Source organism: Pleurodeles waltl, chromosome 6 (assembly GCF_031143425.1).
Source record: "Pleurodeles waltl isolate 20211129_DDA chromosome 6, aPleWal1.hap1.20221129, whole genome shotgun sequence".
Taxonomy (NCBI): Eukaryota; Metazoa; Chordata; class Amphibia; order Caudata; family Salamandridae; genus Pleurodeles; species Pleurodeles waltl.
In genome coordinates, this window is record NC_090445.1 from 1,102,363,936 (window position 1) to 1,102,386,274 (window position 22,339).

At 42.6% G+C, this 22,339-nt stretch overlaps 1 protein-coding gene across 1 annotated transcript in view; it reads right to left on the reverse strand.

The window, feature by feature from the left end:
- LOC138302088 (uncharacterized) overlaps nucleotides 1–22,339 on the reverse strand; it is a 148,316-nt gene that overhangs the window by 68,791 nt on the left and 57,186 nt on the right. Inside the window, exon 4 of the mRNA XM_069242472.1 lies at nucleotides 20,280–20,332. Within this exon, the coding sequence (XP_069098573.1) occupies nucleotides 20,280–20,332 (53 nt within the window). The remainder of the gene's footprint in view (nucleotides 1–20,279; nucleotides 20,333–22,339) is intronic.

Sequence of the window (22,339 nt, forward strand, 5' to 3'; positions counted from 1 at the left end):
AGTCAAAAGTTCAAGATGACCGCAATTTCTTGCACGTTCAATACAGTCCCAGATTAGTCTTGCTGAAGTTTTATCTTTCCAAGTTTTGTGCCAAAAGTTCTGGTAGCATGGAAGAAGATCACCAGGAGCAAGTAGAGAGTTACTGGCGATGGTTGGCATGGGGGAGGAGCAGGCAGGGTGTCACGGCCGGGAGGGCTTTGGAGCCTCGCGTTGGCGATCCACGCTGGTGGACAATGCTTGCTGTATGAGGAGACAGACTTGCGGGGACTCGTGCAGATTTTCCATGAGAACAGCAGAGTTCCAGTGTGAATAGGCCTGTTCACAATTATAAAGAGCCCAAAAGCTTGACTTTAAGAGCTTGAAAACAACAGCCATGGCAAAGACCAGAAGGTATCTTGGGTGTCAGACACTCATTGAAGATGGGTCCAGGAGATGTGTGGAGCTGTTATGTCTCTGATCGGGCTCAGATCAGGAGGCCAGCCCTGGAGTCACTCTGGGGTCCTAGGTTCAAGCTGGAGGTGCAGGTCCAGTTCTTCTTCCTGAAGCAAGAGGGGGGCAAAGGCAGCAGGTCAGCAGAGCATAGCAGCTGCTCCTTCAGAGTAGATGTCCAGCAGACTGACAGACCTTTCAGCAGCACAACAGTCCTTCTCCTGACAGAGTATCCACAGGTTCAAAAGTGTACTGACGTGGTGGTGTCTGAGGCCCAGTATTTATACCATGGTGCCCTGGTTCTGGAAGATGGGAGAAACATCTAGAAAGTGGTTTTGAAGTGCAAGGAATTCCCTGCATCACCTGCCCTGGCTCCAAGCTGCCTGGAGTGACAATACAGGGTCATTAGGTCCTTCATGTTTGGACAGGACACAGCCCATTCAGGTGTAAGTGAGGCTGTGTCCAGCTCTCCCCTTCCATTCTTCCCAAGATGGCCATTCAAGTCACACTTAAGCTCCCACTGTGTGTGGCTGTCTAGGAGGAATACACAAAGCCCAACTGTGAACTACACCCAGTCATGTGACCAGACTGCAGGCATCAAATGGCTAGGGCAAGAAAATATAAACTTTCTAAAATTGACATTTTTAGAATTAGAATTTAAAATCTGACTTCACAATAAGTTAGGATTTTAAATTACGATTCCAGAGACACCAAACATGAACCACTGATCTCTTCCAATTTAGAAATTACACTTATAAAATGTATTAAGACAACACCAATGTTATCCTATGGGAGAGATAGACCTTGCAGTAGTGAAAAACAAGGAGTGTTTCATTATCAGGACATGTACAACTCAAAAGTGCATGCCCAACTTTTTAAATACTTGCACCCTGCTCTCTTGGTTTTCCATGGGGTGACGTGAAGGTATTCAAAAGGAAGGTTTGTGCCTGGGAAAAGTATCTCATGGAATTTCAAAGAAGTTTTATTGAGACTTAATAATCACTATGCTAGACCTTAAAGTCACTACATTTAAACTTAGAGGTCCTGTAAAATGCGTTAGTGTACTCCAAGAGACTTCCAGTTTCCAATATCAACATATGTCTGATCCAAGTGATACACCCCCCCCCCCATATTGTTTCCAAAACAACACTTCTCCTCAAGACTGGAGGGGGGGTCTGCTGCAGTCATGCCTTTTGTTTACTGAGCTGGGGTAAAAAACAATACAAATGGCTGATAAAAGGACAATTCATTTTTTGCAGCTTCAATATATTCCCTAACTGGGGTGCAGAAACTCCCTCTGTGGTGGGCCATCCATATTCCAGCAAGCAAAATACTTTGCAAAAAGTCAGAAGGACATCTGCTATGTGCACTAGGAAAGTAACAGCTTGAAGACTTGGGCCTTATGGCTAGTTTGTAGTTTCAACACCCGCTGGATGATAATTATTCACACTTTTCCCCAGCACTCAGACGTACTTCAGGGTTGACCAGCAGTTAACAGTGCTCAATTGAAAACAATTAAGGATGTTCTACTGATAAACTTACGTTAGAACTCCAAGATGAAGACAGCCAGCATAACATACCTCTTTTATGGTGCTATGATGGAAACTAACTATATGAGGTCATATCAAGAGTAGAACATGATAAGGTAAACTTCATCAATATAAAGCTGGAAATGTGCAATTATGAGGGTAAAATAAAGTGAACAGGCTCTTGGTTAAACATGTTGCTGCTAGGCCTTCCCCACCCCCCAGTGCTAAGCCTTTTTTTTGGCTATTTTGGGTAGTTAGTGCAAAGGCCTCTATAACTTTTTGCCCACTTATGCTATCTATGCCAAATTTGCAGCCTTTTTTCCAACATCCTGCGGATTCTAAAGAAAGTCAGGGTTTGTGGATTCCCCTGGAATGGACAGAGAAATTAGCCAAAATATAGCTAAATTGTGTTTTTTGGGACATATGGGAAATGAGTGCTGCAGAAGAAGTGTCTGCTATTTGTGCTGCAAATGGCATAGATGAAACGTTTGTGGTGCTAAAATCAACATCTTCCCAGCTTACAGGAATAGGCAGACTTTATTCAGAAAACCACATTTTTAAACACATTTTTGGCATTTTACTGGGAGAAAGCACATTTTTACTTTTATGTGCTTTCAACCTCCTTCCAGTTTGTGGTGAAAATAGGTGTGAATTCCATGGTGGATCCGAGAATGCTATGCATTTCTGAAAACTAGATAAAATTTTACATTCAGCAAGGATCATTTGTGCAGATCCTTCATGGTTTTCCCCAAAAAACCAAGTTTTGAAATGAAAAAATATTGGAAAATAGTAGGAAAAAATGGCCATTTGTGACAGCATTTACATTTGTGACTTCTCATCACATTGGTCGAATTACAAAAGCTATCAACCATTACATCTGCTATGTCCTTCTGGCTGTGGGGATATATGGGTTTTGTATTTTTTCCAAGAACTAGAGGTATCCAGAGACAATAACTTAGTTGCACCTTAAGATGGTTTTTTATTGTGTATCCAGTATAGAGCAATTCATATGGTAAAATATAAATAGTGAAGAATAGATAGCAAGGAAATCTATGTATTTCCAAAATGGGTATAAGATAAGGAGTTTAGAAGCAGGAGTTATTTGCACATCACTGGATTTGTGGGTGCCCATGCTAGCATGTGAATTCAAGGGCATTTCTCGAAATGACTTCTATCTTACACATTGTCTTACATTTGGAAGGTACAAATGCAGAGAAATAACATTGGTAATAACACATGTCCTAAATTATGTGTTCCCCTAAGTCTCGTTATAAAAATTGTACCTCACTTGTGTGGGTAGGCTTAGTGCCCACGACAGGAAACCGCCCAAAACACAATATGGACACATCACATTTTTCCACTGAAAACTGACTCGATTTTTGCAATGTGCCTAGCCTTGGCTTTTGGACCCTAGATCATCCAGCATCTAGGGAAATCTAGCAAGCATGTGCTTTTTTAAAATCTAGATATCTAGGGGAATCCAGGCCCGGTTAACTTGTGTGGCTCACACCACGGTGTGTTACTCAGAATCCCTTTTAAACCTCAAACTCTGACTAAAAAACACATTTTCCACAGATTTGTTTGATAGAAAGCTCTGGAAACCATGGGGAGCCACAAACTTCCTTCAACCAGCATTTCCCTAATTCTTCTGATAAAAATGGTACCTCACTTGTGTGGGTAGGTATAGTGGCTGTGAAAGGAAACGGCTCAAAACGTAACATGGATACATAAAATTTTTCCACACAAAAATGACCCATTTTTTTGCAAAATGGGTACCTGTGGTTTTTGGGCCATAGCTCAATGGACACCTAAGGAAACCTAGCAAACCTGTAATATTTTAAAACTAGACACCTAGGGGAATCCAGGATGTGGTGACTTGCATGGCTGTCATCAGGTTGTTTTAGCCAGCATCCTTTGCAAACCTCAAACTATAACTAAAAAACTCATTTTCCTCACATATCTGTGATGGAAAGCTTTGGTATCTGGAGAGGGCCAAAAATGTACTTCCACCCAGCATTCCTTTAAGTGTTCTGATAAGAATGGTACTTCACTTGTGTGAGGAAGCTTAGTGCCCGCGACAAGAAACTGCCTAAACTGCAACATGGATACATGTTCTGCTCTGCGTCAGACTGAGTAGAAATGAAATGAAAGCAATGCAAAGAATGCAGCACTCTTAGTCTAAGTAAAGAATTTATTGCGGCACTTCCCCAGTTTCATAAACGAAAAGAATAACGTGAGCTTTTATTTCAAATGCAGCAACACAAGTGCAATTCTGAAAATAATCACAGCAGTAGAATAATAATGATCACAGAAACAAAGAAAATGCAGTAATTCAACAATGAATATAAAATATATATATATATATATATATATATATATATATATATATATATACTGACTACGTATTCATGCATGCACACCGCAAAGCTACAAATAAGAATTAAAAATTCATCACCATGTGGCTTGACACCAACTTCATCCCTTTGTCTGCCAACTTCATGTCGTGGAACCCTGGGCAACTGAAACAGGAGGGAGAATACCCGCAATGGGATTTATTTTCTGGGCAAGGCATCCCTTCCCAGAGGAGTTCCTTCTTCTCCCAATTGTCAAGCTTCCCCACCTTATATACTTTAAACAAACTTAAGAGGAAGGTTCTAGAAACTCCCCTCCCTTTATGTAAGTTGTGAAATTCATGCATTGGCTATGTCAGGTCAACGTTGAGAAAACACTCATCAGACTGGCCAAATCTCACAGTGTATTTCCAAGACTGAGCTGTACCCTGCTCTATCATAAACATTCTCAGCCTGGTATCTGCCTATCTTCATTTGCTCCCCCATGTTTTGTTCCTTTCCCTGGTGAGAAGAGCGAAAACAGGTTGGCAAGCTGTGCACAAAAAAATACCTACACCACCAATGTGACGGTGTTTGAAGCTAAGAAAAGCACAAAATGTAGTCAGTGGTCAAGATAGAGCCAGGTGTTAAATACACATAGCATTTCAATACATCACATTTTTCCACACAAAACTGACCTGTTTTTTGCAAAGTGGATAGCTCTGGCTTTTGAGCCATAGCTCAGCCAGCAGCTGAGGAAACCCAACAAACCTGTACATTTTCAAAAACTAGATACCTAGAGGAATCCAGGATAGGGTGACTTGCATAGCTCTTGTCAGATTGCCTAAGCCAGAATTTCTTGAAAACATTTGACTAGAAAACATTTTTCTCACATTTCTTTGATGGAAAGTTCTGGAACCTGCAGAAAGCCACACGCTTTCTTCCAACCAGCAGTCCCCAAAGTCATCTGATAAAAAGGTTATCTCACTTGTGTGGGTAGGCCTAGGTCCTGTGGCATGAAACAGACTGAAATGCCAATTTACCCATTCAAAATTGACTTGTTTTTTTTGCAAAGTGGGTAGCTGTAGTTTTTCGGCCCTATCTCAGCCAGCAGCCAGGAAAACCTAGCAAGCATTTACATTGGTGAAAACTAGACACATAGGGAAATCCAGGATGTGGTGACTTGCATGGATCAATGAGGTTTTTTTTCCACAAAGCCATGAAAACTTCAAACTTTGTTTGAAATCAAACATTTTCTTTACATTTCTGTGATGGAAACAATTTGAATCTGCAAGAATCCACAAAATCTCTACCACCCAGAATTGCCCTACTTCTGCCGATAAAAATGCTGCGCCATTTATGTGGTTGGGCCTAGCCCCAGTGCCACGAAAGGATTAAACCAAGGACAATAGGAGCCCATGCGTGGGGACTCATATTGACATCTGTTGGATCAGTTTTTTTCTCTGGTACTAGTCCCAATCACACACATGGTGCAGCAGTTTTCTCTGCAGAAGTGGGGCAATGCTGAGTGGAAGAAAGTTTGTGGATTCCTAAAGATTCCAGAAATTTCCATTATAGAAATCTGAGGAAAATGGGTACTTTTAGACAACATATGAGGTTTGCAGGGAGTTGTGGGTAAGAAAATGGTGCGGAATGCATACAAGCACACTACCCTGGACTGCCCCAGAGGTCTAGTCTACAGAACTGTCTGGGATGTTTTTCAAGGTGGCAGCCTACCTAAGCCCAACAAGTGAAGCTGATCACCATTGCAAGTGGGATGATACTAGGAGTTAGCCAAGTTCTACTGGTACTGACCCATTTGTAAAAATAACACCCGAAATAATAAAATGTCCTAATGCTTCCCATTGGGATGAGATGATTTAGTATCCAGGGGAGTAGAAAGACTGTTAAGGTTTTAGGGGTGAGGGCGGGACCTGATGCTAGGCTGGAAACGACCCACACCGTAATTTTATTAAAAAAATATACTGCTGCCGTACAGTGGAATTTCTGCCCTCCCCCATGGGGTAGATCCGGGCTAATTACCCCATCAGCAACTGGAGGGCAGAAATACTGTTTTCCCATCTTTATGGGGGTTGAGGAATGGCCTTGCCCATGCTGGGCAGCCCCCACCTGTAGTGCTACATGCACTACGTGCAAGATAAACAATGGTGCAGGGTGTGGACCATTGGCCTCTGCTTCCATTGGCCTTCGCTTCCATTTTGGTTCACGACTCCATTTTGTCGAGTCTGGTTCAGTGCGTAAGGCACTGTTCTGTGTTTTTCCACAAGTTTCGGCAAGCTGAAGGGTGGGGTGTTCTTCTGCTCAACTTCGCTCCATCTGCCTGATACGAAGGGCGCTATTTACATTCCACGAGCTATCAGTTAGAACAACAGGGGGATGCGCCTGTACACAAGGAGGAATGCAAGCTGCCTGTACACAAGGAGGAATGCAAGCTTCATCTTGGAGCCCTCTCCTGGGAACTTGGCCCGTTCTGAGGAGACATCTCGAAGGGTGAACAAGGTACCGCTGATTGCACAATTTGTAAAGGAGGGGGTCTTTTTCTAGAAAAGACTCCTGGGAGTTAGTAAATACTATAAAGGTTGGTGGCCTGGATGGACTGGTTTAGGAACTCTCTTCTGGGTTGGACGCAACGCCAGGAGGACTGATTGTCCTGAAAAGAGGCTCCCTGTGCCAGCTGATTTGGGTTCCCCGGCTTTGTGTACGGCGGAGGGATGCAGACGCTCTTTTCGGTGAAGCTTTTCAATTTATTAAGTATATTGTGTGTGCGTGCGTAATATGCACTTATTCTTGCACTCATTTTCATGCTATTGAGCATTGAAGTATATTGTGTGTGCTTGTATTATATGCACTTACTCTTGCAGTTATTCACAGAGTGCTTATATCTTCATCATTATTCTCATGTTATTCTCCTGATGTATATATATATTAGTGTGGTTTAGTTTTGCTAGCTGAGAACTTGCCCCTTAAATAAACTTGATTATTCTACTTACGAAGGTGTCTGAGAGTGATTGCTTTACATTGCGTCTTAAAATATCCGGAAGTGCATAGTTCTGATATTCTGAAGAGTAAAGCAACACAAATTGGCGTAGTCGGCGGGATAAAAAAAAAAGGGAAAATGCTTAATAAGATCAAAGCGAACTCAAAAGCAAGTTCTCATGTAGCAAATCCAGACATAGAAATACCAGGGTGGGAAATGGCCCGTATAAAATTTTAGCTCAGAAATGGTCACGTTGTGCTGGTTTGTGTGAAAATTGGAATGCGTGTATGTTAAATGCAGAACCTGAAGATGTTCTTACATGTTTACAAAAAGTATCAATTGATAAGGGAAGGGAGATTTGTGCGTTGGGGAGGCGAGGCTGGATCTTGCTTTCTGCGTACCGAAAGTTGTATGAAAAATGTTTACAGTTACAAAAAGACCACGGGCAGCTGGAGAAGGAGTTAGTAGAAGCCCGAAATTCCTCTACCATGCTAGCTTGTCAAAATAAATTATTAAGTGATAAGCTGGAAATGTACCAACTGGTTGCAGAGAGAACGGCCGTTAGCGTCGCTAAATATAAACACAAGAAATGAAGAGGGAAAGTTAATAAAAAGAAGGTGCATTTAGCTATCTCTCAGGCAGGATTAGCCTTTGACCCTGAATTTTGGGATGGAAACATCTGGGATACATCTGATTTTTCAGATGAGTCCGGGGTGATAACTGTCAAGATGTTAGTCAGGGAAAGACAGAGCGCAGGAATGTTGTCCGTGCGCAGCCCATATATCGGCGAAAGTTACAGCATAGCCCAGCTAATCCTGGAGGGGTGATGTTGGATGCCCTGGAGGATTATACACAGCAAGAACTAAGTGATGTGATAGACAGATTTCGACAGAGGTCTGGGGAAATATTGCTTACGTGGATGGTGCGTGTGCATGATATGGGAGGCCAGGGGGTCCAATTGGATCACGGCGACGCCCCGAGGCTTTGTATGTTAAGTACAGACCCGGTTATCCAAAATGAGTTTAGAACTTATCCAGGGAATGGTCCCATGACCAATTTGTTGAAGTTAGCTGCGCAAGGGTGTGCTCAGAAGTATCCGACAGAGTCAGACTGGCCGCCTAATGATAAACCTTGGTATACTTTGAGAGATGCAGTACAGAGATTGAAGGAAGAAGGGATGAAAACAGCTATCTTTATGGGTAATGCCCATGATTTGATGAATGGAATTTTAAGTGTGTCTGTGCGAAACCGGTTGATTAGGGCCGCTCCTCCTGCATATAAGCATGTCATTATGACTTTGTTAATTAATCAGACGGGTAACCCATTGTCTCAGGTGGATGAAGCGGTGGAGGATTTGCATTGATTATCGCCAATTGAATAAACATACACCTCCTCTGACTGCAGCGGTCCCAGACACCATTACCTTGATTGAGAACATACAGAAACACAGTGGGACTTGGTATGCCACCATTGACATTGCCAATGCGTTCTTTACGATACCAATAGCTACTGAGAGCCAGCCTCAGCTGGCATTCCAGTGGGCGGGGCGTCAGTACACCTTCTGTAGATTGCCCATGGGGTATTTACATAGCCCCACTATCTGCCACCGGCTGGTGGCAGAGCATTTGGATGAAGTACCATTGGTTCCTGGAGTGCAAATTTCTCACTACATAGATGACGTGATGATGCAGGGAGAGACACAGGAACAGGTGCAGATTCAGCTAGACAGGGTGGTGGAACATTTGCAGAATAAAGGGTGGGAGATTAACCCCGAGAAAGTGCAGGGACCGTCTCAGAGCGTGAAATTTTTGGGCATTCAGTGGAATCAGGGACACAGAGAAGTGTTGCCAAAAGTGAAACAAAAGATTAAGGAATTTGCAGTGCCGCGAAATCGGAAGGAAGCCCGGAGTTTTATTGGACTATTCGGGTATTGGAGACAGCATATACCCCATTTGTCTCAGATTTTGGCCCCATTGTACAAAGTTACACGAAAGAAAAATGCGTTTGAATGGGGAGAGCAGGAGCAGCGCGCGTTTGAATTGGCGAAAGACGCCATTCAGCATGCTTTAGATTTGTGGCCGATTCGGGAGGGAGACATTGAGTTGAATGTGACAGTCCAGGGGCAGTATGCCAATTGGAGTTTATGGCAAAAACAGGGAAGAAAGAGGGTGCCCCTGGGATTTTGGACAAAGAAGTTACCCGAGGCAGGAGAACGGTATACTCCCTTTGAAAAACAGTTGCTGGCCTACTATTGGGCCCTGGTTGATACTGAGCAAATTACACTGGGACACAATGTGATTTTAAGGCCTGAAATTCCCATCATGCAGTGGGTGATGAGTTCCCCTAAAACTCATAGAATTGGACATGCGCAGGAAGCCAGCATTATAAAATAGAAATGGTATGTCCAGGACAGGGCACGAGCGGGTCCAAAAGGAACTGCTGTTTTGCATGAGCAGGTAGCGCAGGCTCCAGTGGAGAATTCCGAAATGTTGCATGATGTACCTTCAGTGTGTGAATCCCCAGTAGGGTGGGGCCAGCCGTTCGCAGACTTGTCTGCAGATGACAAAAAACATGTGTGGTTCACGGATGGCTCAGCAAAATATGTTGGAGCGAAAAGGCACTGGAAGGCAGTGTCCTATAATCCTGTTACAAAGAAGCTTTTGACAACTACAGGACAGGGAAAAAGTAGCCAGTTTGCAGAGCTTTATGCCGTGTATCAGGCTTTAAAACAAGAGCTACCCAGAAAATGTCACATTTATACAGATTCCTGGTCTACCGCCAATGGGTTAGCTACTTGGCTTCCCACGTGGCATGCACATCAGTACAAAATCCATAACAAAGAGGTATGGGGGAAGGAGTTATGGCAGGAGATCTGGGAAATGTTACCTCAAAGCACCGTGACTGTCTATCATGTGGACGCTCACTGTCCAACTGATTCATTAGACCGATGGTTCAATTGTCTTGCAGACGATCGAGCCAAGATTCAAGAGGCTGAAGTGGAGGTGCAGAATTCTGATTTGGTGGGAATGGCTAAATGGGCACACCAGAAATGCAGACATCTTGGAGAAAAGGCTACTCACAGGTGGGCTGAGATTAGAGGGATGCATCTTCCCCTAGATTTGATTAAAACAGCAATCATTGAATGTCCCATTTGTCAGCATGCACAGCACAGACCGGTCCCACAGGTGGTGAGAGGCCAGCTAGGCAGAGGTAAATTGCCAGGACAGATTTGGCAGATTGATTACATTGGACCAATGCCAGTGAGCAGAGGGTGTCAGTATGCCTGCACTGTGGTAGACACTTACTCTGGTTATCTCATAGCCTTTCCCTGCAAGCGCGCAACTCAGCAGAGCACCCTGAAAACATTAGATCTATTGATTCTGTACTATGGAGTGCCGCTCCAAATTCAAAGTGATAACGCCAGCCACTTCAAGGGCAGACTAGTGCAGGACTATTGTGCACAACACAATATTGAGTGGATTTTTCACATACCTTACTACCCACAAGCAGCGGGACTGATTGAGAGAATGAATGGGTTGCTGAAAGAACAATTGGGTAAACTGTCTGATGGGACACTGAAGGGGAGGAGGGATAATTTGTACGATGCTTTGCAAATTTTGAACAACCGACCCCTTACAAATGCTGAGACACCTCTCATGAGAATGCTCACACCTGCTTTACAGATTAATCTGTTTACAACGAGCAATACCATTGTGTATTGGGAAACGGCTCCAGGAGCTTTGGCCCCATATCGAGCTACACCAGAATCTGCAGGACTTGACTTACATGCTTTACACATGCATCGATTAAAGCCTAGAGACATCACTCTGATTGAAACTGGGGTGGGAATTCAGATTCCCCCTGAGCATTACGGTCTGATCGCCCCTCGATCTAGGCTTGCCCTGAGAGGCATCCAAGTTTTAGGAGGCGTGATAGATGCAGACTACCAAGGCGAGTTAAAAGTCATTCTCTTGAACAGTGGTGACGCAGACCTAGTGGTGCAACCTGGTGATCGCGTTGCCCAAATTGTCATCATGACGGTTTATGGAGGTGTTGTTAAGAAGGGGAGCGCCCCAGCTCTTCTCACTGTAAGAGGCAAAGGAGGGTTCGGATCTACTGACAAGAACCCAGGGGCCAAAGTGTGGATTGAATCCCCAAATAACCCTCCTCAACCCGCTGATGTCATCGCCACTGGACCAGACAATGTCCTGGTAGTTATGCGACCTGATCAAGACAAATGGGAACATGTTCCCGCTGACAAATGCTATTTGCGAGAATGATAATACATGTTTTGTCCTTTGTTCTTTTCAGATCATCCTGTGGAGTGCCTGTGCCATGAGTGTGGTGTATGGAGCCCGTTCGGGAGACTCCACCGGGGAGCGGGAGGGGCTCATAGCCCAAAAATTCAACCGTCAGCCGCAGATGCCGACGCTGCTGCATCAACCGAACAATGTTTGGATTCATCTAGCGCAGGAAGTGCTGAATATATCTCACTTCTGTATGAGTAACATGCAAAGCGTTCAAGATCTGATTACCACTTGTCTAGTGGCAGTGCCCACTCCTGCTGCTGTATTATTGCACATCTTTAACAATACAAACCAGGATGGAATGGTGGATGTGAGTGACGTTCGTTCCCATCTGTCACTCTATGAGTACTGCCGTCATTGCCCGGAGGTGGGCAGGCGGTTGTGGAGGAACATGACATCTATACTCACGTTTAACATCTCAAATGGGGATGTGTGCTATTCATTGACCTGTGATCGTATGAAAATAGGTAAATGTGCTCAGCTGAAATTGGAGAAAAGAGACAAAAACTTAACTGCTGCACAACGGACGTTGTGCCACTCACGGAATGACCTGACCTGTTTGAATGTAAATAATTCGATGTTTTGACAGCATGTGGTGCCAGCTGCCAGCCACATTCAAAATGTTAAGTTGCCTAAAGGTTGGCTCTTATCTTGTTGTAACCTTTCTTTCACTTATATTCCAGCCAGTCTAACCGGAGGGCCTTGTGCCTGGTCACGCTTAGGCTTTCTCATGTTTCCTATGGATACTGCTCTACACCCTCGCTATACCAGAGACACTATTCAATTACCTACGGACTGTGATTCTGAAATTTAATTGCTTTCCAAAACAGAATATGTTAGTTTAGCTGGTTCTATCGTAGGGGTGCCAGGACTTGCAGTATATAATACCAGAGTTATTAATAAACTTGCATGTTTAGTAGTCAAGAATATTAACTATACATCAGCTGCCTTAGCTGAGCTATTATTAGATGTACAGGGAATTAGAAGAGCTGCTTTGCAGAATCGCGCTGCTATTGATTATTTACTGCTTAAACACAACCAGGGCTGCAGTGATTTTGAAGGGTTGTGTTGCTTCAATTTATCCGACCACTCCATATCAATCAATTCCCATGTAGAGGCCCTGCATAAATTAGTGAAGGGGGTGCAGCAGGATGTTGACAAGGGGTGGTGGGATTGGGCTTTTGGATGGCTACCTAATTTAGGCCAACTGCGTTATATCTTTGGTGTAATCATTATCATAACAGTTATTTTAATTTCGTTATGTTGTTGTATTCAGTGTATGCCTAACCTTCTATCTCAGTGTCGCCCAAGAACATTGCCATTTCAGCTTATAGGATATACTTAGTTGTAAGTTGGCCAAATGGTCCAAGGGTGGAAATGTAGTGCTACATGCACTACGTGCAAGATAAACAATGGTGCAGGGTGTGGACCATTGGCCTCTGCTTCCATTGTCCTTCGCTTCCATTTTGGTTCACGACTCCATTTTGTCGAGTCTGGTTCAGTGCGTAAGGCACTGTTCTGTGTTTTTCCACAAGCTTCGGCAAGCTGAAGGGTGGGGTGTTTTTCTGCTCAACTTCGCTCCATCTGCCTGATACGAAGGGCGCTATTTACATTCCACGAGCTATCAGTTAGAACAACAGGGGGATGCGCCTGTACACAAGGAGGAATGCAAGCTGCCTGTACACAAGGAGGAATGCAAGCTTCACCTTGGAGCCCTCTCCTGGGAACTTGGCCCGTTCTGAGGAGACGTCTCGAAGGGTGAACAAGGTACCTCCAATTGCACAATTTGTAAAGGAGGGGGTCGTTTTCTAGAAAAGACTCCTGGGCGTTAGTAAATACTATAAAGGTTGGGGGGCCTGGATGGACTGGTTTAGGAACTCTCTTCTGGGTTGGACGCAACGCCAGGAGGACTGATTGTCCCGAAAAGAGGCTCCCTGTGCCAGCTGATTTGGGTTCCCCGGCTTTGTGTACGGCGGAGGGATGCAGACGCTCTTTTCGGTGAAGCTTTTCAATTTATTAAGTATATTGTGTGTGCGTGCGTAATATGCACTTATTCTTGCACTCATTTTCATGCTATTGAGCATTGAAGTATATTGTATGTGCTTGTATTATATGCACTTACTCTTGCAGTTATTCACAGAGTGCTTATATCTTCATCATTATTCTCATGTTATTCTCCTGATGTATATATATATTAGTGTGGTTTAGTTTTGCTAGCTGAGAACTTGCCCCTTAAATAAACTTGATTATTCTACTTACGAAGGTGTCTGAGAGTGATTGCTTTACATTGCGTCTTAAAATATCCTGAAGTGCATAGTTCTGATATTCTGAAGAGTAAAGCAACACACCACCTTTATAATAAAAAAATAAAAAAAGTAATCCCTGGAGTCCAGTAGGCTTTCTGCCACCCCTGGGAGCAGGTGAGGCTAATTGTCCCCATCTGACCACTGGAGGCAGAAAGACTGTTTCCATATTGGGAGGGTGTGGGGGCATGGCCATTCCCAAACTAGGCAGCCCCCACCCCTACTGTGTAAACAAAAGTAATCCATGGCGTCTAGGGGCTTTCTGCCACCCCAAGGATGCAGATGGGGTAATTGCCCCATCTACCTACCGGGGGGCAGTAAGACTGGAATATTTACATTTTTTAGGGCACGAGCCCTTGCCCAAGTGACTGAACCTTACTCTCTGGTGTCTAGTGGATGGATTTCTTCTGGGGGATCACCCTCCTGCAGCGTTCCTTGAGGAGGGGTCCACTATGGAAAGGTACAATTTAAAAGTGGAGATTCTTCCCTTTCCAATGAAAACTCCCCTGTCTGCATCAGTGCTTGGGAAACTGAGAAAGACCCGGAGCACTGATACAGTGAAAGTGAAATGAGCTGATCGGCTAGTTTCACTTTTATTTTCATTGAAATGACATCAGTGTGCCATGCACGCCAATTGTCATTTCAATGAAAAAACTAAAACAGGCACGGGTGCTGAGAAGCACTTCCCCTCCTCCGGATGCTATTTTTAGTTAGGGGGATTTTCTGCCTTGTGTTTGAGGACAACTTGGAACCATCCTCAGCACACAAAAACTGGTGTGGACAACTGCTTCAAGGAGTCCTCTGCACAGAAGGCGTTAATAAGCTACAGGCACTTCAGTCCCAGAGGCACCTGCTGGAAATTAAGAATATCAAGCACACAAAAGGTGATGAGAGGAACGCTTGCAAATCATCTAACCATTGGCAATCACACGGGGTAGCATCCCAACCCATCAATTGCCAGTGGCTGAGATTATTTCAAGCATTTCATCCATCACTTTTTTTGAAGATCTATTGTGATGGGTATGACCAGATGTGGATTTTAAGGTTTAAGACAATCTCGTTAATCCCTTAAACTGCATAAGTATCCCTTCTCGTGAGTATCATATCATCTAATTCTGATTCTCAGCCTCCTTAACCTTGATACCAAAACTTTACTAAACTAATGGCTAACACTAGATTGTGTGTTTCCCATCCTTGTACATATTGACCAAGCAGTGTTTGTTTAGGAGCAAAGCACAAGTGATAGTATGACAAATGCCCTACACCTTATTGACATATCCCGCAAAGAAAAAGAGACATTCCTATTGTTGCTATACACTGAAAGTGTTCAATTGAGAACTGTGGGTTGCTATAGCAGATATTCTACAATCCTTTTGGTTTGGCCAACCTTTCCTGTAATGAGTCCTGGCTTGTTAATCAGTCAATCAAGCAATCATATATTTGTCAAGCTTGGCTTGTCACCCATGAAGGTATCCAGGCGCTTGATGTAGGTCTCATTCAAAGAGCCAATGCATCTACGGTGTGCTTCTGAGGACCATAGACATCCAGTGGGGCACCTTGCAGGGTATCTATTCTCCCCTTTGCTCTTCTCCATGTTCAATGAGTCCTTACTGCATGCCATTAGGGAAAATACCTCAACTGCATGATACATTTATCTTTACAGCCTTTGCAGACAACACATCACTATCACTAATAGCGCCAACGTGGTCTTTGAGTGAATGGCTGAGAAAGAGGTAGGCATTTCAGACCACAGAAGATTTTTAAACATATCTTAATAGGTCAGAGAGAATAGTGCTGTCTGGAGGCGGAACCCTGACAAGTATACTACAGGTGATTACCCCTTTCAGATGGATAACATCCAGGATTTATTCAGGCTAACCCGAAATCTATACAAGTGTGCAGTGGACGATCTATCCAGCCTCCTTAGCCCAACCATAAACTATCTTGGGTAAGCCATATTGAAACCCTTAAAATGCCAATGTTGCTAAAAATTCTCTCCCTTTCAATATCTTTGGCTTTCCCAAACACAAGGGAAAGAGAAACCCCTCCAGGATCATTGCAGTGTTTTCATAAGGGAGGAGGCAAGACTCATATCAGACTTGACACAATACACTAAACATACTAGTCAGGGTGGATTGGGTCTTCCCCATCATTGGCATTATTATCAAGCGTCTCACCTCCTCTGCTACCTGATAGAATGATTTTGCTGTAAGTCAGATAAACTGTGGTGCTAAATTGGTTGAGCTTGACTAATTGTCCCCGTAGGACGTTCCCTGGGTCACCAGGAGTGAGGTAGGCCAGCACATTTACCTCTTACAGTTACTAGGGTTCCCTGAGCATTTGTGAAATAATGAGCTCAAAGAAGAAGTGGATGGGGTTGATGACATATCCCTCATCATTTGAACCCTTGATTTTCAATTCTAGACTTATTGCAAGGCTTAGTGAGAGTGAAATATAAGGTGTGGGTGGAAGGGAAATGTTTTCAGCTGAGAGATATGGTTCACAATGGGAAGGTCAAATCCTTCGAGAAAGCCAAATGATACTTTGCTCTCCTTGAAGCAGAGAGATTTTCTAATGTTGAGGTGCACCACTGGGCTCTAGAGCAACCAAGACTAAGGAACTTTCACCCCATGAAAAACTTTCCCTGCACTTACATCTGCAAAGCATTTAACCTCTAGGCTGTATCAGTTACGTTATGTGCTAGAGCCAGGGTGCAAGCTTGCATTTCAAGTCCAATAGGGACAGGAATTGATTGACATGGACAAATGGAGGAACCACCGTGCAAGCTAACAACTTTGTCAGACACTCACAGGCAGAGAGGCATTATATAACATTTTATAGATGGCATCACAGACCTGGGAAATTAGGTACTACAGATCAAGCAATAGCTGCCTGAGCATATCTGACATTTGGTCCAAAGTGCGAAGGGTATTAAAAGGATAATGAGGCGAGCGATGGAATGCTGCCCTTAAGTGAAGATTCTAGGGCACTCATCACAGGATAGTTACCCTATAAATTCCACAGTGGACTCTCCTAGGTCATTTCATCTGCAAACTAGGTGATTTTGCAGCCGTGGTAGAGACTAACCTTAGATAGCAGATCTATCAATACAACAATTTCAGTTGGGTTATGAGAAACTGTCTTACTGCACAATGGATAAAAGTATGTTTTGAAAACTGTGTAATCCAATCTTGGCATACCTAAACCAAGGCTACAGAGGGGTGGCACATGTCCAAGCACGTGCTGGTCATCAAGGCCTCAGAAAAACAAAGAGTATATTGTGAAGTAATTAAAAGTGGACTTTCAGGGATTCTCGGACAGAAAAGGTCATTAGGGGCTGCTCAAAGTGAGCTATGAACAATAAGGTGAGGAAAATCAAACCTCCTCATGACACGCAGAAAGTTGCCTTGTAGACCACAGCAAGTCTTAGCACTTGATATAATACAATCCTTACGAGGTGACCTATCATCTGTGCGTATATGGGTTTTAGTAGACATTTCTTGATTTGGTTAGAAATTGAGTGGTCTTCAATCTTGAGATAAAACTTAACTGAATTTTTGAAAATGCTTTCATTAGCAAAAGACTACTTTGCACCTTACTTATGGGCAATAATCCTCAATTAGTTTCACGTTTTATGGAGCAGTTTTTGAATGAGAACCATAATTTGCAAATTGTATTCTATTTACTTTCCCTGAAGGGAATAGTTTTGAAGAAAATCTTCATTGAATCATAAAGGAATCTATTAAATTGTCCAAGTGTTAACTTTTAAAATGTTTAGTGGCATACAGAATGCTCCACATGCCACAACGTGGAAGATTCTATTTGAAATGTTGTGTAGAAGGAAGATAAAATCCTTCTTGTGTTCTGGTTGGTTAAAGGATGAAAAGGATAATACTGTGGCGTGAGACAAAGGCAAGCTATAATGTAAGGAAAGGATGATAACAATGGCACAAAGAAAGTAATTTATGATGTACGCAAAGCTGTGGATGTACTGCAGGTTAAAGAAGGTGGATGAGTTGTAATAGAATTATCCTTGGCAAAAAGAGGTTTGACATTTTCTGTGCTCAGGAGGGTGATTAAAATGTTCTAGAGTGCTGTTAAAATTCAGGATGGGCGCACCTGGAACACAAACTGGGTATCTTAGGTGAAGTAAAAAAAAAATTGTATTATAAGTTCACTTGAGGAAGCTCAACTAGATATTCTGCTTTTAGATGTAATTAATATGTTACTGCGTGCATGTTCTTCTTTGGTTTTCTCATGGTTATTTCATTATTTTTTCTAAAACAAATGGGAGGGTTAATTTACTGTTCAGGAGTATTTTCACTGTTTGTTAAAGAAGGAGATGTGTGGTATCCTCCTTTCTATGCCTGCTTCCATTTGCTACATTACATAAAAAGGGGTAACCCAATATTAACCCGAAGGCCCTGGGTGAACAGTATAACACAACTACAGTGGTCCAATCGGAAGGATCTATACCTTTAGCAAGCCAGTATAGACAGTTTATTCTGCTTATTCATTTGTAATCCCACCCTCTTTGTCTCTAGGTGGATCAGATTATATCAATGTAGCAAAATGTGTATATTGTCCTAAATACACATCAAAACACATACGCAAAGAAACATATAAATGAAATATACTTAAAACAACATACACATTGTGCTGCATTGATATAATCTGATCCACCTCGAGTTAAAGAGGGTGGTGCTACTAATGAATAGTAGAATAATTTGACTATCCTGGCTTGTTAAAGTATAGGTCAGTGGTTTCCAACCTATGGTCCGGGGACCTCTGGGCCTCCATGCAGCCTCCTCAGGTGGTCTGTGACTACTTAGAAAATGTAATAATATTAACAGTTTAATAAAGTGTACATAAATAAAGTGGCTAAATGCACAATTTCATTTTTTTAACGCACTATAAATGTCAAGGAATTTGAAATTGGAGGCTTAAAATTACATTAGTATCCCAAGATTGATTCATGGGTGAAGTGCAGGCGTATCAAACTGTATATAGTATGGGCAATGTGTGGCTTCAGTTGAATTTAGAAAAGCTCCAACCTTCTTATTAAAAATATTTTTTTATTTGATCTTTTAGCAAATTAAATAAAATGTGTTATCATTTGTGTATGTGTTTGATGGAATTCTTGTTTCTGTATTTCTGATTATTGTTTATGTTTCAAATAATCAACAATGTATAGGCCTGGGTCCCGGCTTCCAGTAATGACTCAGAGGGGGTCCAAAGATTCCAATAATGATTTAGTGGGGGTCCCTGGGTTTCAGTAATGATAAAGTGGTGGTCCCCAGAAGTCGAATGTTTGGGAACCACTGGTATAGGTCCTTCCGATTGACCACTGTACTTGTGTATTGCTTCTATTTTCTGGCAGTGGAAATTGGAACCTTACCAGCATGATACTGTGACAGTTCTGTCACAACAAGCTCCAAGTTCTATGTAGAGTATGAATTTTGACAGCTGCCGGACCCTCTCTGATTGGGCATGTCCTTCTAGATAATGACAAGTATCTTCCTTGTAGGCAGAGACTTCAATGAACTTAACAGAATCCTTCTACTGCGTAATACATAGATATCAGGAGACGGCATGTAGAGGGTAAGCCAAAGGGGGCCGGGGGTGGGGGGGGGTGGATTGTGACTGAGTGAGTTAGGAGTTGGTTGTTATGTGTATGCCTGCCTTTTGTTGTATTGTTCAGTCAAAACCAATAAAAGAGATTGACATTAAAAGGCCAAAAATGGGCAGTGCTAAAATCTGTTGAGTCACGAGTTGTGTTACTCAAGCACCCATAACAACTTTTGTAAAATAAGAGCAATCATGCAGTGGCGGCCACCACAAATCTCAAGGGAAGGGGGCGGGATGACGACAGGGGAAACAATGAACAAATAAATAAATAAAACATACCTTTCTTGCCATTCCCGCCAACTCCTGCCACCTCACTCGTCGTCCTCTTCTCACTGGGACACCAGCACAGGCTCCCCAGCAATCTTGGTGCTGCAGCGCCAGGATTGGTAACGCTTGGTGCATCTAATAACTTCCTGGGCCGGCCGGCCAAACACACATGTGCACTTAGATGCACTCTCTCCTCTCTCCGCCCCCCCACCTCCCATGACCCAGCCTCACCCCTCCCTCCACTGCTGGCTGAGCCAGCAGATAAAAAATAAATTAATAATCAACTATTGTTTTCTTTTTCATCTTCTGGCTCTTGGCCAGGGCGGTGACGCTCCTCGCCATTGCTGAGGAGCCACCCCTGCAATTATGTCTTTAAAATGTTAATCCCAGGTGAACACACTTTTTTCAAAGCAATAATGCAGGTTTTTAATACTTAGTACTTTTGTGTAGTACTTAAATCCCCTTCACGTCAAAAGTAATATACTTACTTCCATTTGCGTAGTAATAATTTTTACAAGTAATTCTTGTTCTTCTGTGAGATCTACAAAAAACGAGAGTGGAAGTTACTTGTCCGTTTTTACAAAGGACTGGGTGCTTCACACTACTAATAAAACACACTCTCAAAATTAATTAAAAGTAGTAACATAGGATCACCAAAATATATTGTTTATTGGATTATGCTTTTCCCACTCACCATAACACATCAACAGCACATTTTAGAAATGTATTACATTAATTGACTAAGGTTCAGCTTCAGGCAAAATTGTACAAATGCTATGAATAGTCTGAAATATCTGAATGATCAATGAAATATCGCCTGCTCGATTTAAATACATTTCTTGCAATTGTTGGAAGCTGTTGGAACTGCTCCGCAAAGCTTTTTCCGGCTGCAAATCTAATTCGTACCTGGAAAGTGAGTAATTTATGCATGTGTACTGTTACACCTCATTTAAAAAAGTGTGAAACAGGCATGAATGCATGCATTCATAAGAATACATAGCCAGATTAACTATGATTCTATGTCAGGTTCTGTCAATTTTGTGACACAGCCCCAACACTAAATCATTTGGGGAATTTACTAAGCAATACAAAGCTACTTTGAGTCACCTGGCATGGTTTAATACATTTAAAGTAATGCAGCGCATAGCGCTGCATTGCATTACTTTGTGCTCTGTAGGCATGACAGGGGTGGAGCATGGGCATTCCCATGCATCCACCAATGGATATGGACACAAATCCAGATTTACAAAGACTTGTAAAGTTTTGTTTGGACGAAAGTGGTATGCCTACCCCTCAAAGGCATAACAGGGCGAAATATCTTTATTCCTCCTCAGTTCCTCTTTCAATGTGTGCTGCATTCTACAGTACTCATACAAAGAGGAATATTCCTCAAAGTAACCTTTTTGTGCAGGAAGGTATTCCTTTCAGAACAAACACAATCCTACCAGTAACACAAGCACCCTTGCACTATGGTCCAATGGTGCCTATGTTGGTGCTAGGCAGTACACAGTGTGCCAGCAAAGGGACAGAGCAGAAATGTTCAATATCTTTGTAAATATGGAGCATTTCTGCTCTCTCCCTTTATGCAACACAGAGCAGCAAGTTCCGTTGATACGCCAAGTTGCAGGAGAAAATAGCAAAAGTGGCTCATAATTTACACACACAATTGCACTACTCACAGGGCTGTAACTTGGTCAGTAAGATTGTAGGGGTGAGCTTCAGATTTCCCAACAATCACGCTAGCATGTCTTGTTAACATACATTATCTGAGAAGCAGGACAGGGTGGGAGGGCCTTAAGGGACAGTGGAAAGGTAGAGCAGTGTGGATTTTACAAAATGTGGAATAATATGTGCTTTTTTAAGCTTTGGCATAAGTAAGAGGTTCTGAGAAATCCCTTTAGCTGGAATAGCTGTAACCAGTAACTATGTTCAGTTTGAAAGTGATTGATACCGCCAAGTGGGTGGGAAATGTATGAGTAGGATATTCTCACCCATTTTGACATAGCATTATGTACATGATTTTGAGATTTCTTTATTTATGATTCTAAAGAACCACTTCCCAGGAAAAACATTTTCCTTTAGAAACGATACATCCTTTATAGACAGATGATGTGGAAGGGTATTGAGGATGAATAAACACAAACACAGTTTATGCAGTTAATCAGTACTTTAGATCCTCACCTACAACAAAGGCAAACACAGCATAACACTCCTTGACCTTCTTACCTCGACCAAAAATGTAAAACATATTAGTTAATCTAGATAACATTTCTGACTAAAACTCTTTGTTCCTCTTCGACAGTTATCCCCCATATCACCCAAGAGCCTTGGAAGAAATGTTCCTGTCTTGACAGTTCTTCCACTTTAGGACAAATTGCAATGACCTTGCTAGATCTGATGAGCCCTACTCAAAGCCACTATCTTAAAGAAAACAAAGATACTCACTTGCATCACCACATACTATTCAATTCCCAAATGTCTAATGAAAAGCAACATAAGAAACTGGCGTTTCTTAAATACAGAATAGGCCTATTTGAAGAAACTACTG